Consider the following 20,169-nt stretch of genomic DNA (forward strand, 5'->3'; position numbering starts at 1 on the left):
ACTGCTGCCTGTCCCACAGGTAACACCCAGCTCCTCTCACATCCCTGACATGTCACAGTGACACTGCTGCCTGTCCCACAGCAACACCCAGCTCCTCTCACATCCCTGACCTGTCACAGTGACACTGCTGCCTGTCCCACAGCAACACCCAGCTCCTCTCACATCCCTGACATGTCACAGTGACACTGCTGCCTGTCCCACAGGTAACACCCAGCTCCTCTCACATCCCTGACCTGTCACAGTGACACTGCTGCCTGTCCCACAGGTAACACCCAGCTCCTCTCACATCCCTGACCTGTCACAGTGACACTGCTGCCTGTCCCACAGCAACACCCAGCTCCTCTCACATCCCTGACCTGTCACAGTGACACTGCTGCCTGTCCCACAGCAACACCCAGCTCCTCTCACATCCCTGACCTGTCACAGTGACACTGCTGCCTGTCCCACAGGTAACACCCAGCTCCTCTCACATCCCTGACCTGTCACAGTGACACTGCTGCCTGTCCCACAGCACCTCAGGGACCAAACCCTGCACTTTATTCCATCAGCCTGATGAGTCCCTGTGGTGCCTGCGCAGCTGCCCCCGAGCTGCTCTCCTGCACAGGGCAGCACTGCTGCACTTGAGATGCTCCAGTGTGACCTGCAGGGCACTACCAGGCCAGCAGAAGCACAGCAGCTCCTGCTGTTCCCACCTGGCAGTGCCAGCAGGGTCAGAGCCCTCCGCCCCCAGAGCAGCACCCAGGGCTGTGCTGAGCTGCTGTGACCCCGCTGTCACATCACCCGGACATCCCCACTGCACTGCAGCTGCCCACAGCTGCATGCCCACAGCTGCATGCCCACAGCTGCACTGGAGCCCCAAACACGCCCCAACCCCTGGCAGGTGCCCGTGCCCCCCTGGCAGTGCTGGCAGGGCTCTCCAGAACACGGACCGAGCTCATCAGCAGCGCAGAGTCACGAACACAGCAGAAATCGCCGTGGTTTCGGGGAGGCCGGAGGGATGGAGCCTACCTGCAGGGGCTGAATGGATCATCCATGACTGTGGGCTGGGCTGGATCGCTGAGCCCTCTCCTACCGGCCCAAACTCTGCCTTTTCCACTCTACCAACTCAAAATGGAGGCACATGCGGGCTGCGAGACCTCGCAGTGCCGAGCTGCACTGAGCTTGTGCTGTGACCTAAGCCCGCACGCAGAACGCACAAACTTCGCCCTCGGACCGGCGGCACTGAGCATGTGCTGTGACCCTCCCTCCCTCCTTCCTCCTCCTTCCTCCTCCTCCGGAACGGAACGGAACGGCACGGCACACGGCACGGCACGGCACGGCACACGGCACGGCACGGCACGGCACGGCACACGGCACGGCACGGCACGGGGCACGGCACGGGGCACGGCACGGCACGGCACGGGGCACGGCACGGCACGGCACGGCACACGGCACGGCACGGCACGGCACGGCACGGCACGGCACACGGCACGGCACGGCACGGGGCACGGCACGGCACACGGCACGGCACGCGGCACGGCACGGCACACGGCACGGCACGGCACGGCACGGCACGGGGCACGGCACGGCACGGCACGGCACGGCACGGGGCACGGCACGGCACGGGGCACGGCACGGCACGGCACACGGCACGGCACGGCACACCGCCGCTGCTGCTGCCCCGCACATTCCTACAGCGGGGATCCGCGATTAAATACAGCCGGGATCCATTAATAAACACAGCCGGGATCCATTAATAAACACAGCAGGGATCCACGATTCCATACAGCCAGGATTGTTAATAAATACAGTAAGGATCGTTAATAAATACAGCAGAGATCTGTGATCAAATACAGCCAGGAGCCATCAATAAATGCAGCTGGAATCCATTAATAAATGCAGCTGGGATAATTAATAAATACAGTAGGGATGCATTAATAAATACAATTGGGATCCACTGAGACAGCCAGGATCTGCTATTAAATACAGCAGGGATCTGTTAACAAATACAGCTGGGATCCATTAATTAATAAATACAGCCAGGATCCACGATTAAATACAGCAGGGATCCATTCATTAATAAATACAGCCGGGATCCACTAATAAAGGCAGGGATCTGCTAAAAAACAGATCAATCAACCCCAGCCAGGGCTTGATAAATGTAGCTGGGAGCAGCTGAGCCCTCTTTGACCTCAGGAGGGGATGGATGGATGAGGATGGAAGGGATGGATGAGGATGGATGGGATGGAAGGGCCTTGGCTGGGGGATCCTTCATGGCCAGCATCAGTCCCAGTCCAGCCCTGCCCCAGGTGTGATCCAGCAGCAACCTCAAAGCTCTGCTGCTGCTCATGTCCTTCATGCCAAGGCTCTGAGGGGCTCAGGGCCTGGAGCCCTGGCTGAACACACAATTGTGTGCTGGGAAGTGGAGCAGGAAGCTGAGACACAGAACTCTGCCCTTCTCCTGTCAGCACTGCAGCGCAGGGAGCATTTAAGGGATATTCTGCCCCCAGCCAGCAGGTGTGAACAAAGTGTGAACCCTGGGGGAGCCAGGCTTGACTCAGTGCCTGAACCTCCTGGCCCAACCTGCATCTCTGACCCCTCCATTTACTGGGAAATTCCAAACATGCCCTTAGGTACCCATTTTCATGAAGGGAACAGCACACGCACTTTCATTGGGATACATCCCTCTATTTTCCACCTCCTGGGATGCCTCAATCTACCGTGAGGCTAAAGAAGGATAAAAAGTTCCCTAAATACTGTATTTTGAGTAAGCAAAACAGATCAGGCCCCAGAACAAGCCTTAATTTTCTGGTACAATAATCCAGTGAGGAATTTTCATTGTAGCAGAGGTGGATACACAATTTCCTTGTTGCTTATTCTCTGTTACCTCCCATACCCTGCCTTGGGAACCTTCACCAACGGCCTGGATCCTTCCATGAACACGCCAGAATAATTGAAATGTTCAGTAAATTGAGTGTTTCAGCTCTGCTGAAAGGATCTAAAGCCAATCCCTAAGGATGCAGAACACCCCAATACTCACTTAGCTCACAACATCCCCCAACAAGAATGTTCCACAAGATTAAAAATAAAGCAAAAGCAAAAGTTGTACAACCAAAACACAAACAAATGCTTCCCAAAATATCCATTCTGAAATTCACTCAAGCCTGGAATGTTTGGGATTATTTATTTTTACAACACCAAAAAGCACTGGGGAGGAGGAATTTTGATCCACAAAACTCTTTGTAGAATAATACCTGGCTACTTCTAGTTCCAAGCAAAAATTCAGCAGCTCTTTTAATCTAATCTGTGTATATTTAGAGATGTCAGAGAAAACTTTTTAGTATCTTTATTTACTCCTGGGATCAAAGCAGTGTTGGCTGGGAAGATGCCAGCATGACACAGCTGAGCCACTGCCACCGGTGGGTTTGGCACATCTGCATCCTCCAGGAGAGCTGGGAGATGCTCCCCAGGTCCTCACTGGATGCCAGAGCACAAAAGCAAGGACTGGAGGTGGCAGTGGGATTCTTCTTAGTGGAATTAGTCACTGTCAGAGCAGTCACTCCTCTGAAGAGACACAAAATTAATTACTTTCAAGTCCTTGACATAAAATGCATTTTTTTTTTGCTCAGCTGGCAGTGCTGAGATGCATCCCCCACTCTGCAGAGGCAGGAACACCAGGCAGCTCTGGTTTGATTAACACTGCTCAAGGTGAGAATACTCAGCCTCTACCTTTTAGATTAGCTCAGGGTTTTATTCCACAATCAGAGTTTTCTCAGGGATGTGAGAATTACTGGCACACTATCCGTAGTCCTGTGCTGAACTCTGAGAAAACCCAGCCTGAAGTACAGAAGTTATCCCAAAAGACCCAGGCTGACCAATGCCACAGCAGAGAATGGCACACCAGGACCAGGGCTGATATTCCTGAGAATCACAAGTTTCAAACAGCACAGAAAGGACAAAAATACTTTTCCTTGAACTCTGAGTCCTCCAACAACAAAAGGGCCTCGTCCCACACATCCCCCCAGTGCTGGGGATGGTTTTGCAGTCTGTGTTTTTTTCAAATTATTTTGCATATACAAACACACAAAAATAGCTTCTTTGCAAACATGTAAACACACTAAAATAGATTCCCACCACGCTGAGCTGCATCTCAAAGTCCTGAGAAAGTTTCTGAGCATCTCCTGCTGGACCCAGGGTCCCTCAGACAGAAATGCCCTTGGCACTCACAACCCCCAGCTCAGGATTGTTGGGTCTCTGGTGGATCCCACCCCACATTCCCACAGTTTGGGGGTCACTGCAGCATCCAGAACCTTCTTCAACACCATCACTTTGAACAGCCAGCAGTGCTTCTCATCCTCCCACGTGAAATAAAACACTGCTTTAGGAAAGCAGATCAAGTGAAGATAAAACTGCCAAAGGCCCAAGAGCCTGCCTGAAATGTTCCCTCCAACTTTCCACTTCCCAAAGCAATGGAAATCAGCAGAAATTCACAGCCACGTGCATCAGCACAACACACAGGTCAGGAATTACCAAAAAAACCCCTTCCTTTAGCTCCTCTCTCTGAACCTCCCCCATTCCAAGAGAAAATACAGGCTTGAAGAGCTGGAATTAGGAGGGATGGGGAAAGAGAAAAAAAAAAAAAAAAAAAAAAAAAAGCCTGGCTGCAACCAAAGGAAGAAAAACCAACTTTGCAGAGCTGGCCAGTCTGAGTAATTAGCTGATCACTAAGTGTCTGCTTTGTCATTTCATCGATCCTCTCAGGCTCAGTCATTCTCTAATAGCTGGAAGAATTAACAGCTACTTCTACCCAGAAAGTGGGTTTAAAACCCCAGTGACAGCAACAAAAATGCCATTTCACAGGAGAAATCATCCCTTAGCCACCAACACCAACACTCCAACCCAAAATGCACTGAAGCAGTGACAGACACAGAGGTCAGGATGGTGCTGAGTATCAGAGGGGCACCATGAAAACCTCATCAGTGCCTTGCCTTGGTGGGCTGCTCCAAAGAAAATACACCAGTGATGTTCCAGAAGCATTTTAACACACGGTGTTTGAATTTGGGATGTTCCCAGGGCTCAGCACCACCCTAAAGAGACTCCCAGAGAATGGGAAATGCCCGAGGAGGGAGTTCCACCAGTCCAGACCCCTCCCAGCCACGGAAGACAGATCCAGACACTTCAGTGCAAGCACAGGAAGCCTCAGAAAAAGGCAATTTCATAATAAATACCCACACAGGGAGCTCATTCCTAACAGCTAGGCAATGCCCTGAAGCACAAAGATTCAGAGCTGCATTAGAAACAGAAAGTCTACCACAGAACAATTCAAATATTTATTACTTATATGTTTATCTAACCCCCCTTCAAACGAGACTTTTCTCCACGAGATCTCTGGAAATCAAGGTCCATATTGTGGACAATCCCTCTGATTGTGTTCTGCACTGAAAGAAAAATTCCCTTCCAGTGGGCACAGGCCTGGGCCAAATTATTCATCTTCCACTGGAGTGCTCATGGAAATGTCCCCCTTGAACAGCAAACTCCTCAAGGCTGGCACTTGTGAGGCATTTTCTGTGTTAGAAAATCCCACAAATGGGGAAAGTGTCATGTTTGGACCCAGAAAATAACAAAGCTACAGCCTGGACTGAGCTTGCCAAACAGAGCTGACAAACCCCAGGCAGACTGAAGAGCATGCTGGACACACCTTCCTCAAATATGAACTGATTCCCAAAAAAGTTCTTTCTGTACCTCTTAATTTGTTCTAGTTCAGCAATAAACCAGGTATTCCTGATATGGGACCCTGGATGATTATTTACACATGAAACCAGGAATTTCCACACTTAAAAACTTTCAATTTGATTTCTTAGAAGTATCTAAATTTCAACCTTGCCGACTAGAATATGCAAATTATTTTTACAAGTATTTTCAGGGGTGTACATTCAGCAAGACAGCCAAGAATTCCTGCTAAAGTTTGGAAGCTTTAGAAAACTTCCATATTTCCAAGGAGCTGTTTAGAAGCAGTACATTATTTACTCAGAGATGCACCCAGATATCAGGACTCATTGCACAATTTTATTTTCTACTCTTATTTTTCTCCTATATAAACACACACTCAGAAAGATGCATCTTCTCCCTGGCACCCCTTCCACCCCAGCCTTCTACCAGCTGGATTTTAACCTTCCTTCCCTTGAGTAATTTTCACAGAATTAAGGTTGGAAAAGACCTCCAGGATCATCAAGTCCAACCTTTGAGTGAACACCAGCACAGGTCAGTGGTGAAGTGGAGTTTAAAAGCCATTTTCACTTACCTTGTCTCTGGATTATAGCCCAGGATGTAGAAAAATGAATCCACTCGTGCCTTGAACTCTCTAGCAGCAAATATGTCAGAGAAATGGGAGATGTTGCACTTCCCTCTGAAAGAAAGAGGAGAAAATGGCATTAGGATTCTAGCTTGAGTAACAGCTACTTTAATTAAGTGCCACTGCAATCTGGGTAGAAGCCACAGGCATCCCTGCTCTCATAAATGTTCAAAACATCATAAATACAAGGCTGCTTTAACAAAAATCCATGTGGGTTCTTCCCACGGTGGGAAGGGAAGGAAATGCAGTTAGATTTGCATTTCTACAAACATTCATTAATTCTCTTCAGCCAGCACAGTCCTGAGGAGCCCAAACTTAACCAGCCCAACAAACAATAGCTCAAAATGCAGTCCTGGCAAACTCCAAGTTGCAAAGATTTTACAGCCCTGTTACAGCTGCATCTTCCAAAATTCTACTGTCCACATTGTTGAAGTCAGCTTTCTATACAGGAAGCTAAATAAAACTTCAGTTTAATAAAAGCTCCCTGCCCATGCTCTCCTGGCAGACCCAAAGCAGCCCTGGGCACTGGCCAGGTCCTGGCAGGTTGTAAAGGACCAGCAGCAAGGTCTGTGAGAGCCCCACACACAGACACTGAGTGCCAGGCTTGCTCACTAACACTGATTTTCTCCCTGGAGGCTGATGCTGCTTTCCAAATTTAGTAATTTAGAGAGACACACAACGAGCAGGGGGGTTTGTTTTGATATTTCACATTAAATTCACATTTTAAAGGTATTTTGGGGAAAGAGGTTTAGCTTCCTTTCAATAATTCACCTGCCAGCTCATAAGCATTTTCTAGACAAGCTGCATTATCTCTATGGATGGCAGCAGCACATCCTGCTCACAGCACTCCAGACCAGGAGCTCTGCATTTCACCAGGAAGATTTACCAGAGAGGTAAAAAGCACACAATGTTTACTGCACACTTCCACAGAGATCTACAAGTACCCTCTAGTTAATTTTTTCCACCGGTTAGAGCAAAATATCAGTAGTTAAAATCACTGGTTTTATTCCCCAGTTTGTCATCAATTCATTGTGTGTCCACAGCCATTTGTTTTGCAGAGGGCAGAGAAATAATCTCATATTATAACAAATTAGAATTTCATGTTAACCTTTCATGCATCACGACACATTCTGCCTCCCCATGTTCTCTGCAAGAACACCATGTGCAATTATCCTTCTGCTCATCTTGTACACTCAGAGGTTATTTTTCAAGTTTGTTTGGCACACACGTAGATTCCATTTTTATCTTTCAGTTTCTATCTTTTCTTTAAAGGGAAAAAAATAAGTGAAAGGATGGAGAAGGGGAGTTAGAACAGTCCCAGGGAAAACTGCAGCCACAGAGTTGAATTTCTCTGTGTTTGAGCAGATTTCCAGCCTGGCTCCATCAGAACAGCCAAGCTCCTGATTTAAAACTGGACTCAGCAGAGGCACTGTGGGATTCCAGGGGCTCCTGACACACTGCTGGAATGCTCTGAGTTTATAAGAAAGGTTTAATATGTAAATCAAAGACTTCCCCCGCCAGAACAGAAGCCAGTTTGTCTTGAAGTAAGTGGCTTCAGCAAAGTGACTCCGAACAAAAAAATGTCTCCAGATGGCTCTGGTGAAACACCATCTGAGCACCATTATCAGGGAGATTATTCAATTTGCATCCTGACAATATCCATGCATGTTTGGCATGCCGAAAATCAGCTGACAAATAATGCCTTGCTGTTGGGATCCCAAAGCATTTGAAGGGAGGGTGTCTCCTCAGCCCTGTCAAGGTTGGGCAGCCAAAAGCCTGGAGGGTGGAAGAGCAGCAGCCCCAGGGCAGGGCAGAGTGCAGGGCACACATCTGGGCAATGCACTCCCTCCTGGGCAGGCAGATTCTCCTCTGCTCTGGGCTGAGCTGTGGCCATGGAAAGCACTCAGGAAAAGCCTTTAATGCAATTTAACCAGGGCAACAGAGAGCCGGGGCTGCAGGAGGTGCCACTGCTCATCAGGCTCTGAGGGAAGGGCAGTGCTGCTGCAGGAACCAGCACCGATGGCAAACAACGACTGCTGAGCACCAGCGAGTGACTGGGATGGAGAGGAGAATGCACCAGTGCAGCTCCCTGCTGCAGCAGAGCACAGAACACAGTGCTTCACTGCAGGGGAGGAGGACACAGCTGGGCTGGGGCCGAGTGCCCCCGGACACCTCTGTCCCACTCAGGCTGTCCCAGCCCCAAACACCTCTGTCCCACTCAGGCTGTCCCAGCCCCAAACACCTCTGTCCCAGCCCCAGGCTGTCCCCCAGCCCCAAACACCTCTGTCCCAGCCCCAGGCTGTCCCCCAACCCCAAACACCTCTGTCCCACTCAGGCTGTCCCAGCCCCAAACACCTCTGTCCCACTCAGGCTGTCCCCCAGCCCCAAACACCTCTGTCCCAGCCCCAAACACCTCTGTCCCAGCCCCAGGCTGTCCCCCAGCCCCAAACACCTCTGTCCCAGCCCCAGGCTGTCCCCCAACCCCAAACACCTCTGTCCCAGCCCCAGGCTGTCCCCCAACCCCAAACACCTCTGTCCCATTCAGGCTGTCCCCCAGCCCCAAACACCTCTGTCCCAGCCCCAAACACCTCTGTCCCAGCCCCAGGCTGGCCCCAGGCTGTCCCCCAGCCCCAGACACCTCTGTCCCTCTCAGGCTGTCCCCCCACAGCCCCAGACACTCTGTCCCAGCCCCAGGCTGTCCCCATCCTGTCCTCACCTGAGGGCAGCAGCGTGGTACGTGTCCACGTAGTCGGAGATGAAGAGCTCCCGGTTCTTGATCACCGGGTCTGTGATCACCAGCTCCCGTCCCGAATCTGCCCAGGACAAAAACACAAACACAGCCCCTGACACAGCAGCTGGGCCAGCAGGCAGTGCCACTCCTGGCAGCTCACAGCTCAGGGATGCTCCTCAGATGCACACTCCGAGGGGACAAACACGCTGTCCGTGTGCTCAGTGTGCATGGGATGGAAGAATTCATGTGTAGGAATATCATATCTATCCTTATCCATCAATTCTCCCGGGATTTCCAAAGGGAAAAAGCTTTTCAGGGCACTGGGTGTCACATCTGGGGCACTGGGAGCAGTCACCCCCAGGTGAAAGGAACCAAGGAAATGGATTCTGGTTCCCAGGATAAGGTATTGGCTCGGTGCATATTTAATGTTCAGCAAAATCCTGACAGTGGTAACTGCCTAGTGCTCTGGCTTTGAGGTAAATATTGATATTCATGTTCAAACACGGAAAATTCTGAGTGTTAACAAAGAACTGGAAGACAACTTTTTCCATTACTTTTTTTTTCTAATACCTTTGAGGAAGACACAAAAATACTTCTCTACACACAGGAGACTGCATAAAAAAGCAGCCATGCTATCAAAAGTACTTTTTGACACTGTGCCTGTAATCTCATTGTTAGAAGTTTCAAATAAATTAGTAACAGAAATGTTAGATTTGTGGAGCTTTTGCTAAAAGCACACACAAAATGTCCTTTAAAAGGGGAACGTGTGCTCAACTTTGTTCTGTCAGGCACCAGAAAGTTGCTGCATTCCATATTTCAATCATCAACTTTTATCATCACAGTTCACCTTGGAGTATCTTCAGCATTTTTAACAGTTGCCTCAAGGAAATATCCTGGTAAGAACAGAAGCAAATGTTATGTCTTCCCTGGAGGCAGGAGATAAATGACACTGGGATATGTACTAAAGTTTCTTCTGCTTCTATGAAACCCAAGATCACACTTGTTTTTGCAAAGAGAAAAGGGGAAACTCAGCTCCAAGTGATGCTTCAGTTCCATCCCTCACTGCAATATTAATCTCAGTGAATATTCATGTGTGTAAGCATGGCTGTAAAAGACACAGGTCTCCTGACACTGTGGCAGAAGCACAAAAACCAGAAACCCCCAATTTCTGCAGATAATTTGGTGCTCAGTTCATTAGCAGTACAGTGTCCAGGAGGCCTACCAAGGATCCAGGGTTATTTTGCTTTTCTATCCTCTCTCAAGGAGAGAATTAAAAAAAACCCCAGTATTATTGATATTCTTGCTGCTGCTGTTATTAATTATTATGAATACAGCCCAGCACTTCCAGCATACCTGGAATGCCCCTGGATTACAGGAACAGGACACACAGCAGTGAGACCAGGCAGGTAAGAAACCACCACCCTTTTTCTAACACCATGTCCTGGTTCCATATCCCTGTGTTCTGGCTCTGTCAGAACTGGGATTAGGGACACAGAGGAGGCCAGGCTGGCCCTGCAGAGCCCACTCACCATCCTGGATCTGTCAGAACTGGGATTAGGGACACAGAGGAGGCCAGGATGGCCCTGCAGAGCCCACTCACCACCCTGGATCTGTCAGAACTGGGATTAGGGACACAGAGGAGGCCAGGCTGGCCCTGCAGAGCCCACTCACCATCCTGGATCTGTCAGAACTGGGATTAGGGACACAGAGGAGGCCAGGATGGCCCTGTAGAGCCCACTCACCATCCTGGATCTGTCAGAACTGGGATTAGGGACACAGAGGAGGCCAGGCTGGCCCTGCAGAGCCCACTCACCACCCTGGATCCGTCAGAACTGGGATTAGGGACACAGAGGAGGCCAGGCTGGCCCTGCAGAGCCCACTCACCATCCTGGATCTGTCAGAACTGGGATTAGGGACACAGAGGAGGCCAGGCTGGCCCTGCAGAGCCCACTCACCACCCTGGATCTGTCAGAACTGGGATTAGGGACACAGAGGAGGCCAGGCTGGCCCTGCAGAGCCCACTCACCATCCTGGATCTGTCAGAACTGGGATTAGGGACACAGAGGAGGCCAGGATGGCCCTGTAGAGCCCACTCACCATCCTGGATCTGTCAGAACTGGGATTAGGGACACAGAGGAGGCCAGGCTGGCCCTGCAGAGCCCACTCACCATCCTGGATCTGTCAGAACTGGGATTAGGGACACAGAGGAGGCCAGGATGGCCCTGTAGAGCCCACTCACCATCCTGGATCTGTCAGAACTGGGATTAGGGACACAGAGGAGGCCAGGCTGGCCCTGCAGAGCCCACTCACCGTTCTCGTTGTGCCTGTCCTGCACCAGGTGCTGGTACACAGAGTCGGGCACCTCGGACTGGCGGTAGTACCACTTCACATTCATCAGCAGATGGTCCCTCTTGCTCTGAAAAACAACCCTGGGCGTTACTGGCAGGGAAATCAGCCCACAGCCCTCACCCCAGGTCAGCCCCAGAGGCAGGAAAGCATTTCTCCTGTGCTGGTGACAGATCGATTTCCAGCCCAGACAAAGGCAGGGAGAGCCTCCTGCATCACCCTGCGCTTGTGTCTCTCTGCATCTGACCAGCAAACCCCCATCTACTCATTCGTGTTCATTAACCCAAGGAAAAAGGCAGGGATCAGAAAAGGATTGCAATTTTTGTCCTCATGCACTCTGCTCATTTCTACAAATAAGAAGTATTTATGGCCAAACATGTAAAAAAGAATACCCACAGTAGCACCATTCAGTGCAACATTCTTAGCAGTAGAAACCAAGAGATAATAGATATTTCTTTTCCCCCAAGGACAGATGGATCCAGACATAATCATAGATGTTCTTTATTACACAAAAGAATAGGATACTGCACTTCAATCACAATAATTACAGGCTCTGACTGCTCATCAACCTCACAGCAAAATTTACACAAATCTCTCTTCCCCAAATGCTCTTTTTTTCATTGAAGCTCCAGCCACCAATTTGTTCCTTCTTAGAAGGAAAGCGAAGCATAAACACCACTTAAAGAGAATTTTTAGATCAAGTCACTACAGACTCTGCTCAATTTATCTCCAAACCCCTTGGTCTGCAATTCTTCCTGCTGCTCCAAAACACTTGAAGAAACAAAAGCCTGAAGGGAAAGGAACATTCTTCTGCCATGAGACAACTGCAGGCTTGTTTTCCTCTGCAATCCCCGTCTAAGACTGCTCCTAACCCATCACCAGTTCCCAGTTAAACCGCAGGTTTCTGGGCTGGGAATTGCCTCTCGGAGCACCAGCCTGGGTGTCAGAGCTTTTCTGCTGAATAAACAACATCCCAGCCTTGCTGGGAAAGGCGCTCGCTGAGCAGAGCCCGTGTAATTCCAGCACACCACTGCCAGTGGCAGCATTGTGCCAGGAAAGCTGGGACTGAGCCCTGCCACATCCCATCCCAAACCCGCCAGCATCCCGAGCCCGACCGTGCCTCTGGAAACAAAACATTCCCAATCAAAGCTTGTCTAATGCACGGGAAAAAATTCAAAAGGACAACGAGTGAGAGGCGGCTCTGCTTTCTGCTGCCTGCTGTTCAAAAATTGGGGTTGCAGGCTCGTCTGTTCTCCTGGAATAATGCTCTGTGCACCACAGCTTTTATGAGCGGTCTCTCTGAATTCTGAAGACAAAAAAGTCCGAGTAAATAATCCGTTACCCTCTCGCTAAGAGTTCACAAATTCTATTTATTTATGATTGGAAACATCAACCCAGCATTTCTCTGCAAATTCTCTTTGTGTTTCTCGGCTGAGAGCACAAAAAAACCCATTCTTTTGTTACACAAACCCTGAGAGGATGCTCAGAGAGCTTCACTCTGGCACCAAACCCATTCACACACACAAGGACAGTTTACAACAAACATCAGTGCTCTGATTTTCAGCGTTTGTGCATCTGCAGACTTTCAAATAACACAACTCCACAGCACTGCAAAGGAGGCACAGGCACATCTGCACATGGAAACACCTGGCAGGACTGCAAATTCCAGACTTTGGGGGAATTTGGGGGGTTCCAATCAGTGCTTCAAAGTGAGCTTTTCCCCCTGCTGCCATAAAGGAGCACCTCATCCTCTCCCATCTCCCAAAAAAACCATTTGGTCCTGCAGGCAAGGCAAAAAGAAGTTTTTGCTGATTGCCACAACTCCTGGAAGGCCCGGTTCAAACACCCAATGTGCACTGAAACCTGGAATAGCAGGGATTGCACAAGAGTTCGTCAGGAATATTCACACACAAGGCAAAGTGTTCACGGTGTTCAGCAGAGTTTTATCAGCTCATCACTCAGAGATGAGATCGCACATCAGGGTGGGACTGATGGCACTGGGCACAGGGCATGACTGCAAAGCAAAGGGGATTACACTCAAACTGCTTTTCTTTCACCTCAGAAAACAAAAATAGTGTGTCTTCTAAAGCTATGGGGGAAACACACGAAGTTAGAGTTATAACCAAAACAAGTTTATATATATATATACATAAAATATATACACACACACACACACACACATATATATAGTTACAACCATAACACAACCAACCCAAAGGTGCTGCATTTCTCAGCCATTTCTCAGTGATCTGCACTCACTTCTCAGGCTTTTAACTCCTAACACCTCAATTCTATCAGAGAGGCATTTTAAGTGCTGTAGAAATGGGAAGATAAACGGGGCCAACCGTAAAGATCAGAACAATTCTCAGACTGGTCCCCATTTAGATTTGGAATGCTGCCTATGGAATGGCTCCCTGCCTCCAACACACAGGCAAAGCAGCAACAAAAATATCATTTACAATGAGATGTGCAAGGATCTGTTTACAGGAAAGTCTGTGACAATGATGCACTTGGGGTTGGCTTGTGGGTTCTGGGTTTCTTTGGGATTTTTTTTGGTCCAACTCATTTAAAAGCTGCACCCTGACAACCCCTTTTCTGTGCCCACTTTCTAACACAGACGATTTTGTGGGGTTTAACCTGAAGCTTCAATCTTGCTAAAAATACAAAACGTCTGTCAGAATCTCCCTTTTCACATTTACATCCCTCATGGCACAGAAATTCCTAGACATGCTATTTTGTCAGCCAACTTCCTAAAGACGTATGTCATTTAGAAAGCAGACTACACTCAGAGGTGTCAAGGCGCCAACTTCTGTGGCAGACTATTTATTTTCAAACCATGTGCACACAAAAGAAGTGTCCCCTACCTCCCAAAGTGTGACTTTTTTTTCCTTTTTTACACCTTTACATCTGAAAAGCTGCAGACTGTCACATGCCAAATCCAGGCCTGCAGAAACTGCAGCCATGGCAAGAGCTTTAAATTCCAAGGGTCTTTCTGTCAGCTCAAAACGATTCCCTGTGCTACAAAACCACATTCTCCTCTTTAATGAAAATATTGTCTTTTGCTGTAGCACTCACAAAGTGCTCATTTGGGGGTTTTGTTCTCGCTGACATTTTGGGTTTTGCTCCTTTTAAACAGCATGAATCAGTTTTGGACATTGAACAAGAATTAGATGGGATCTGTAAATGGATTAAAGCATCTCAGTTCACAAGCATCTGGTCGACTTCTATTCAAAATGAGCGTCTGCCTTAAAGGAGAAAAAAAATAATGCTGCAGTTCTCTTTTAAAAAAGCAGGAATGTCCTGATTTCCACAGCATTTGTGACCATTCCAGGGTGCCTGTTTGCCCTGGGACACACTTCAGAAGAGAGTTACTGCACACCCTAAAGCAGATCTTCAGAGTTTCCAGGTTCTCGGTGCAGGGCGGTGAGGAGCCAAACTGCAAACCACCACAGATGTCCTGCAGATCCTCCCAGAGGGATTTAATCACTGCACTTCACTCCCTGCCCTATTTAGAGCCACGTTAAATCACAACGAGCTTTGGGAAGAAATGCCAAATGCTGGAGATGACAGATGGGCACGCTGGAGTCTGGGACTAGCAGCAATTCCAGAGAAACAAACAGCAAAACAGGGACAAGGAACAGAACAGGAACAGAACATCTTCCCTTCCCAACACGTTTTCCATCACAAAACCTCACTCCTGCCACAGAACTGTTTTGGTTTTTTTTTTTACTCTTGGTCAATTCTGACATTTACCAATAGTCAAAGGAGAGAAAAGGGAAAATAAAGACCGCTCAGATTCACTGTGGGGTGAAAAAAATAAACCAGCAGAGAGGGGACATAAATGAACCTATCTGGAAATCAGGAGCTAAAGAAATACAGCAAGGATTATTTCTCTTCCCTCTCCACAACAGCACGCGCTAATTGCACGTTCTCAGGTATCTTTTTGTAGGCTGTTTGCTAATTAATTAAGAAAACTGATCAGCTGTTTGTAAGCCAAGCAAACCCAGCCTGGAAATGCAGAGGATATTACTACAAATGAATGTTATTTTTGCAGCTTGATTATTTAATTCAGACGCCTGCATAGCAACACATAATTACTCCTTGCAAACAGAGCAGCATTGTCAGTGTTCAGCAAGAAATACAAATGTGAAATAAAAGCAATAATGTGGCCGCATGCAGATTAATCCTCTGTGCCCCTGCTCGGAGCAGCCCAGGCAGGGCTGAGCCAACACAAATCCTGCACCTCCAAACCTGCTCCTGTTATCTAATGCCTGCTCCATCTACAAGGGCTTTTCTAATAAAACATGCCTCGATGGCTTATCTGGGCACAAAGCAGGGCTGATTGAGCGCAGTAATGGGAGGCAGGAAATGAGAAGCCTTGGGAAAGCCGCGGATAATCGATCAGCAGATCCACTCAAGTGTGAGCTGAGCTGGGAATAAGCTGCCTGGGGTATCAAATATTGCTGTTTCCAGGGTAAAGGCCCATTTCTGTGATCTATGGAGGGCACAGCATAATTTATTGACAAAACAATATCGGATTTTTTCACAATGGCTCGTGCCTGACATTTTCTGACTGTTTACAGTGAGAACTGTTCTCGTGTCCTTTTTATTCACAAATAAAAACTCCTCTTGGAATTCACTGAGTCACCTCAGCGTGCTGGAAATTAATTCAGCCTGGCACAGGAGTAACTCTGAGATGTAGAACACTCCTGACACTCACCTCGCCCTGAGCTGCAGCCTCTCCCAGGTGCAGGGAGCACTGCACACCTGCAGGGACACACCTGGGATGCACACCCCTGCTCACAGAAGGCTTTTTCTACATCTTTGCTGCAGTTTCTACAAAATTTGAAGCAGCACTGTTTGCAAACAGCACAAAGACATTCTTTTATGTCCTTGTTTCTCACAGAAGGAAAGGGGAAGGCAGCAGAGCCCCACCTGCAAAGCTGAGCCTACACCCAACAGCAGTCCTTTAAACACTGCAAAACGTGCCCAAGAGCAGTTTTACATCACAGCACATCATCTGCAGGGCTGCTGGTGCCTGTGAGGCCATGGCCCCAAAGCCCAGCCATCAAGGCTGGAGCATTCTCCAGAACAGGGTGGAAGCTGCCTGATCTGCAGTTAATGCTGAGGAGATGCCATATGCTGTCTCCCAGTGTGGGTGGCTGGCATCAGAGCTGCCAGACTTGCTCAAAAACACAGCCCTGAGCTCGACAGAGCTGCTCCAGCACAGCTCGGAGTGAGCACAGAATTCTGCTGGGACACACCAGGCAGGGCTGCACATGGCACCAGAATGATGGTGATGCCTTAAGGTTTAGCTTTTGTGTTTTTCAGATTCTGTACTGCATTGGTGTGTAACTCTGAACTCCATCTAAAGTGTTCCAAGTTCTCCTCACAGCTCAGTCACACAAAATCCTTTTCCAGCCCCACAACCAAGGACACCGCTGCAGCTCCAGCCCCAAAAAGTGCAAACGGCAGAGAATTGAGGAGACAATCCGGGAGGATGGGACTGCAGAACCCGGAGCTAGAATTGGACAGTGAACCCAACATGTGAACGGACCAAACAGTGAGAACTCCTGACTCTGAATCCAGGCTGGGTGGGATGGGGGAGGCACGGCCGGGCTCTCGCAGCGCCCAAGGTGAATCCTGTGAATAAATCCCTACTTGATTCCTTTAACTCTGCCCTGTCTCTGCTCCAGGCAGCCTTTCCAGGCATCAACAGCAGCTCTGAAGCAAGGACAGACCCACCAGGAATTTCAACAAACAGCACTCAAAGGCTGCCTGAGCATTGCTGAACCCAGCAGTGATATCCACTTCACCAGGAGTCAGCACTGCAATTCCTCGTGCTTCAACCATGAGAATATTGCAGTTCTAAGGCACAGTTCAACAAATCCAGCACGTTTTGGCAAAAGCTGACTGATACGGAACAAGTGTCACCTAAAGCCCTTTATTTTATTTAGTGTCACTCCTGCGTCTCACCTTGAACACAGCCTCACCCAGGGTTTTAAAGGAGAAAAAGAACATTATTCATTTCAGGCAATGACCGTGAGAGATTTCTGTATTTAAAATAAACTGTACTATTTATTCCATCAACTTTCCAGCTTTACCAGAAACAAAGCTGCTCAGTGTGCTGAGAACCAGCAAGTCACCTGTTTTCATTTATGTGAAATACACTCAAGCAAAAAATACCCTTACAATTTCATTGCAATCCTAAATGACAAAAGATAATTTCATCTTGTTAAAAAAACCCAAAACAGTTAGGCTTAAAAATGGACTGGCTTAAAATAAAACTATGCTAAGATCTTCCATGAAGGTTATGGGTCATTGCTTAATACCTCATTTAATCCCTTTGTGGGCTCTTTCTGCTCCGTTTCCTTTTTCCCATCCAGGTTTCCTGGGTTTATTTTCCCACCCACATCTCCACAGTACATGTGCCTCTAAAGGGCATTACACTACACCTAGCTGGGCAGGGAAACCCTGTTTGACAATAAATTCCAAATCCATATTTCATATAAATTCATATATCCCAGCTGAGGCCGTGGAGGAGCCACATCCCTGCTGTTACTGCACAAATATCCCAAAATGAGACACACGCCCAGAGTCATTAATGGGCTGTAATTAAAACCACTGAGAGAGAAAGCAATAAGCACTATTTCTGATCACAGTATTCCTGCTCGCTCCCAGCCCCACTCTGATTACAGATTTACAGATTTTTTTTTGCCTTTCCACAGCAGCAGGTTTGGAGGGAGCTGCTGACCCAGAAGTGACAAGGACCCTCCTGAGCATCTCCCCCTGCACAGGCTCAGCACAGCACAGGAGCAGCAGCCACCAGCAGCTAATGGGATCACAAATGCATTTAACTGATCATTGAATGGATGCTCCAGTAATTAAATTCCATTAAGGGTTTTTTTGCGTTAAGCTAAAGAAGTGCAGGACTGAAATGAAGATACCATTCGGGCCCCGCCTGACATTTGCCATTAAATGTCATTTATAGCACAGAGCTCAGATCTAATTGCAGAGCAGCACCAGCCACAGTATTTATCACTTCTACTAAAACAAGCAGCACTCAGCAGCGGGGCTACTCGAAGCCATCATACACAGTTTAAATAGATTTCTCACCTTTTAAATATCAAGAGGCCACATTTTCTTTACTGTCTCACTGAGGGCTTTACCTTTGAACAAAGACACACCAAGAGCTGGAGGATAAAACAATCAGGAGAGTTTGCTCTGCAAACCCAGCCTGGAGTTTGAACAGTCACTGCCTGCTAAAATACGACCTCGTGGGCAGGGGGATTTTAGAACAGCAAAAATTAAAGCACCTTTGCCAACAGGCTGGGGTTGGAAATTATAAAAAGAAAAGGAAAGAAAATGCACTGATCAGCCAGGTCCTGTGACTTGGCTGCTTCACCACAAAAGCGAACGCTGTTCCTGGGAGGAAACAAAGTGTGTTTGGAAAATAAATGGCTGGAAAGTGAATGTTTCCTTGTGCAGCTCCCCAGAGGATGTCATTTACTTACGCAATGGTCACTTACTGAAATGTTTACATCTTCTCAGAAAGTGCCCCAACATGTGTGTTATTGATGTTTCCAAGCAGAGCAAAATCAGCTTTTCACCCAAAATTCACACGAGGGGGCTGAGCAAACAGGACCAGACACAGCCTCAACAAAAACCCTGCCAGTAATTAATGGGCAACACCCTGAGCAGCTCATCAAGAAAACAAAGCAGCAATCTTTAAAAATGTCAATTTGCAGAAGACACGGCTGTATCTCACCACACAGGGAATTCAAAATACAAATTGGTGCCGGCTGCCCTGGTATCAATAGCTAAATTAGCAACACTGGGCTTTAGAGTTTTTCTTTGTATTTATATGTAAATCAGTACTAAATAAACATACCCCAAACCAGCTCCACAGGCTGCAATCTAATCTAAACTTAAAGATTGGAAAGACTCTCTCCATTCATCTGGAAATAGCCAGATATTGAAAACACTAAAATCAGAAATAACTACACTGAGAATAAACGGGATACATTTACCTGCCAGAAGAGAAAAAAAAATTCAAAGGAAAAGTTGGGAGATAGATACTAATTAAAAAAAACCACTTTCCTTGGGTGCTGGAAGTGTGAACACACAGACAACTGAGATGGTCCACAAGAAAAGCAGTTCTGAGATAAAGAAATGTGGTTTTTAAACCTCTAGCACATCCCATGGCCACCATGTGCACTCTGGTTTGAATTACAGTGAGCACAGCCAGCCAAGCTACCGCACAATTCCAAAGTTAATCATTTGTCTTGGGCCATATAATCACCACAGCATTACAACTTCAACAAATGAAGCCACTAATAACTTCTATTAAAGAAGTCAAGGTGTTAATTCACTCCCAGGACCAGCAGCAGAAAGCTCTCAGTCCTCGTGCAGAACTGAAATTAATTTCCTCTATTACTGGAGGCACTGGATGGAACCCATCAGTGCCACATCCAGAGGCTCTGACTCCAGAATGCTCCTGCCATGGGAATGAGGGGATGTCCTCCCCCTGCCTGGCCACAGGGATTTACCCCAAGGGAATCAGCACAGCCAGTTCTCCACAGACTCACTGGGAACAGGAGGATTCTCTGTGCTACCATCACCCACAAATACAGAAACTGGCAGGGAACCTTACAAAACAGCAAAACGACTAAAGGTTATTCAGGGGATTTGTATCAAACTTGGGTTGATGGTTTAGAGAGAGCTCATGATTTACATCAGCTTCCTTTCACCAGAGACAATC

At 48.0% G+C, this 20,169-nt stretch overlaps 1 protein-coding gene across 1 annotated transcript in view; it reads right to left on the reverse strand.

Annotated features, from left to right (window-relative positions):
- The window catches only part of RERE (arginine-glutamic acid dipeptide repeats), a 115,278-nt gene that overhangs the window by 72,955 nt on the left and 22,154 nt on the right, over positions 1 to 20,169 (reverse strand). The window contains exons 3-5 of the mRNA XM_062507424.1: positions 11,373 to 11,478; positions 9,048 to 9,144; positions 6,281 to 6,385 (exon numbers count right to left, since the gene is read on the reverse strand). Of these exons, the coding sequence (XP_062363408.1) occupies positions 6,281 to 6,385; positions 9,048 to 9,144; positions 11,373 to 11,478 (308 nt within the window). The remainder of the gene's footprint in view (positions 1 to 6,280; positions 6,386 to 9,047; positions 9,145 to 11,372; positions 11,479 to 20,169) is intronic.

Source organism: Cinclus cinclus, chromosome 23, assembly GCF_963662255.1.
Source record: "Cinclus cinclus chromosome 23, bCinCin1.1, whole genome shotgun sequence".
Lineage (NCBI taxonomy): Eukaryota > Metazoa > Chordata > Aves > Passeriformes > Cinclidae > Cinclus > Cinclus cinclus.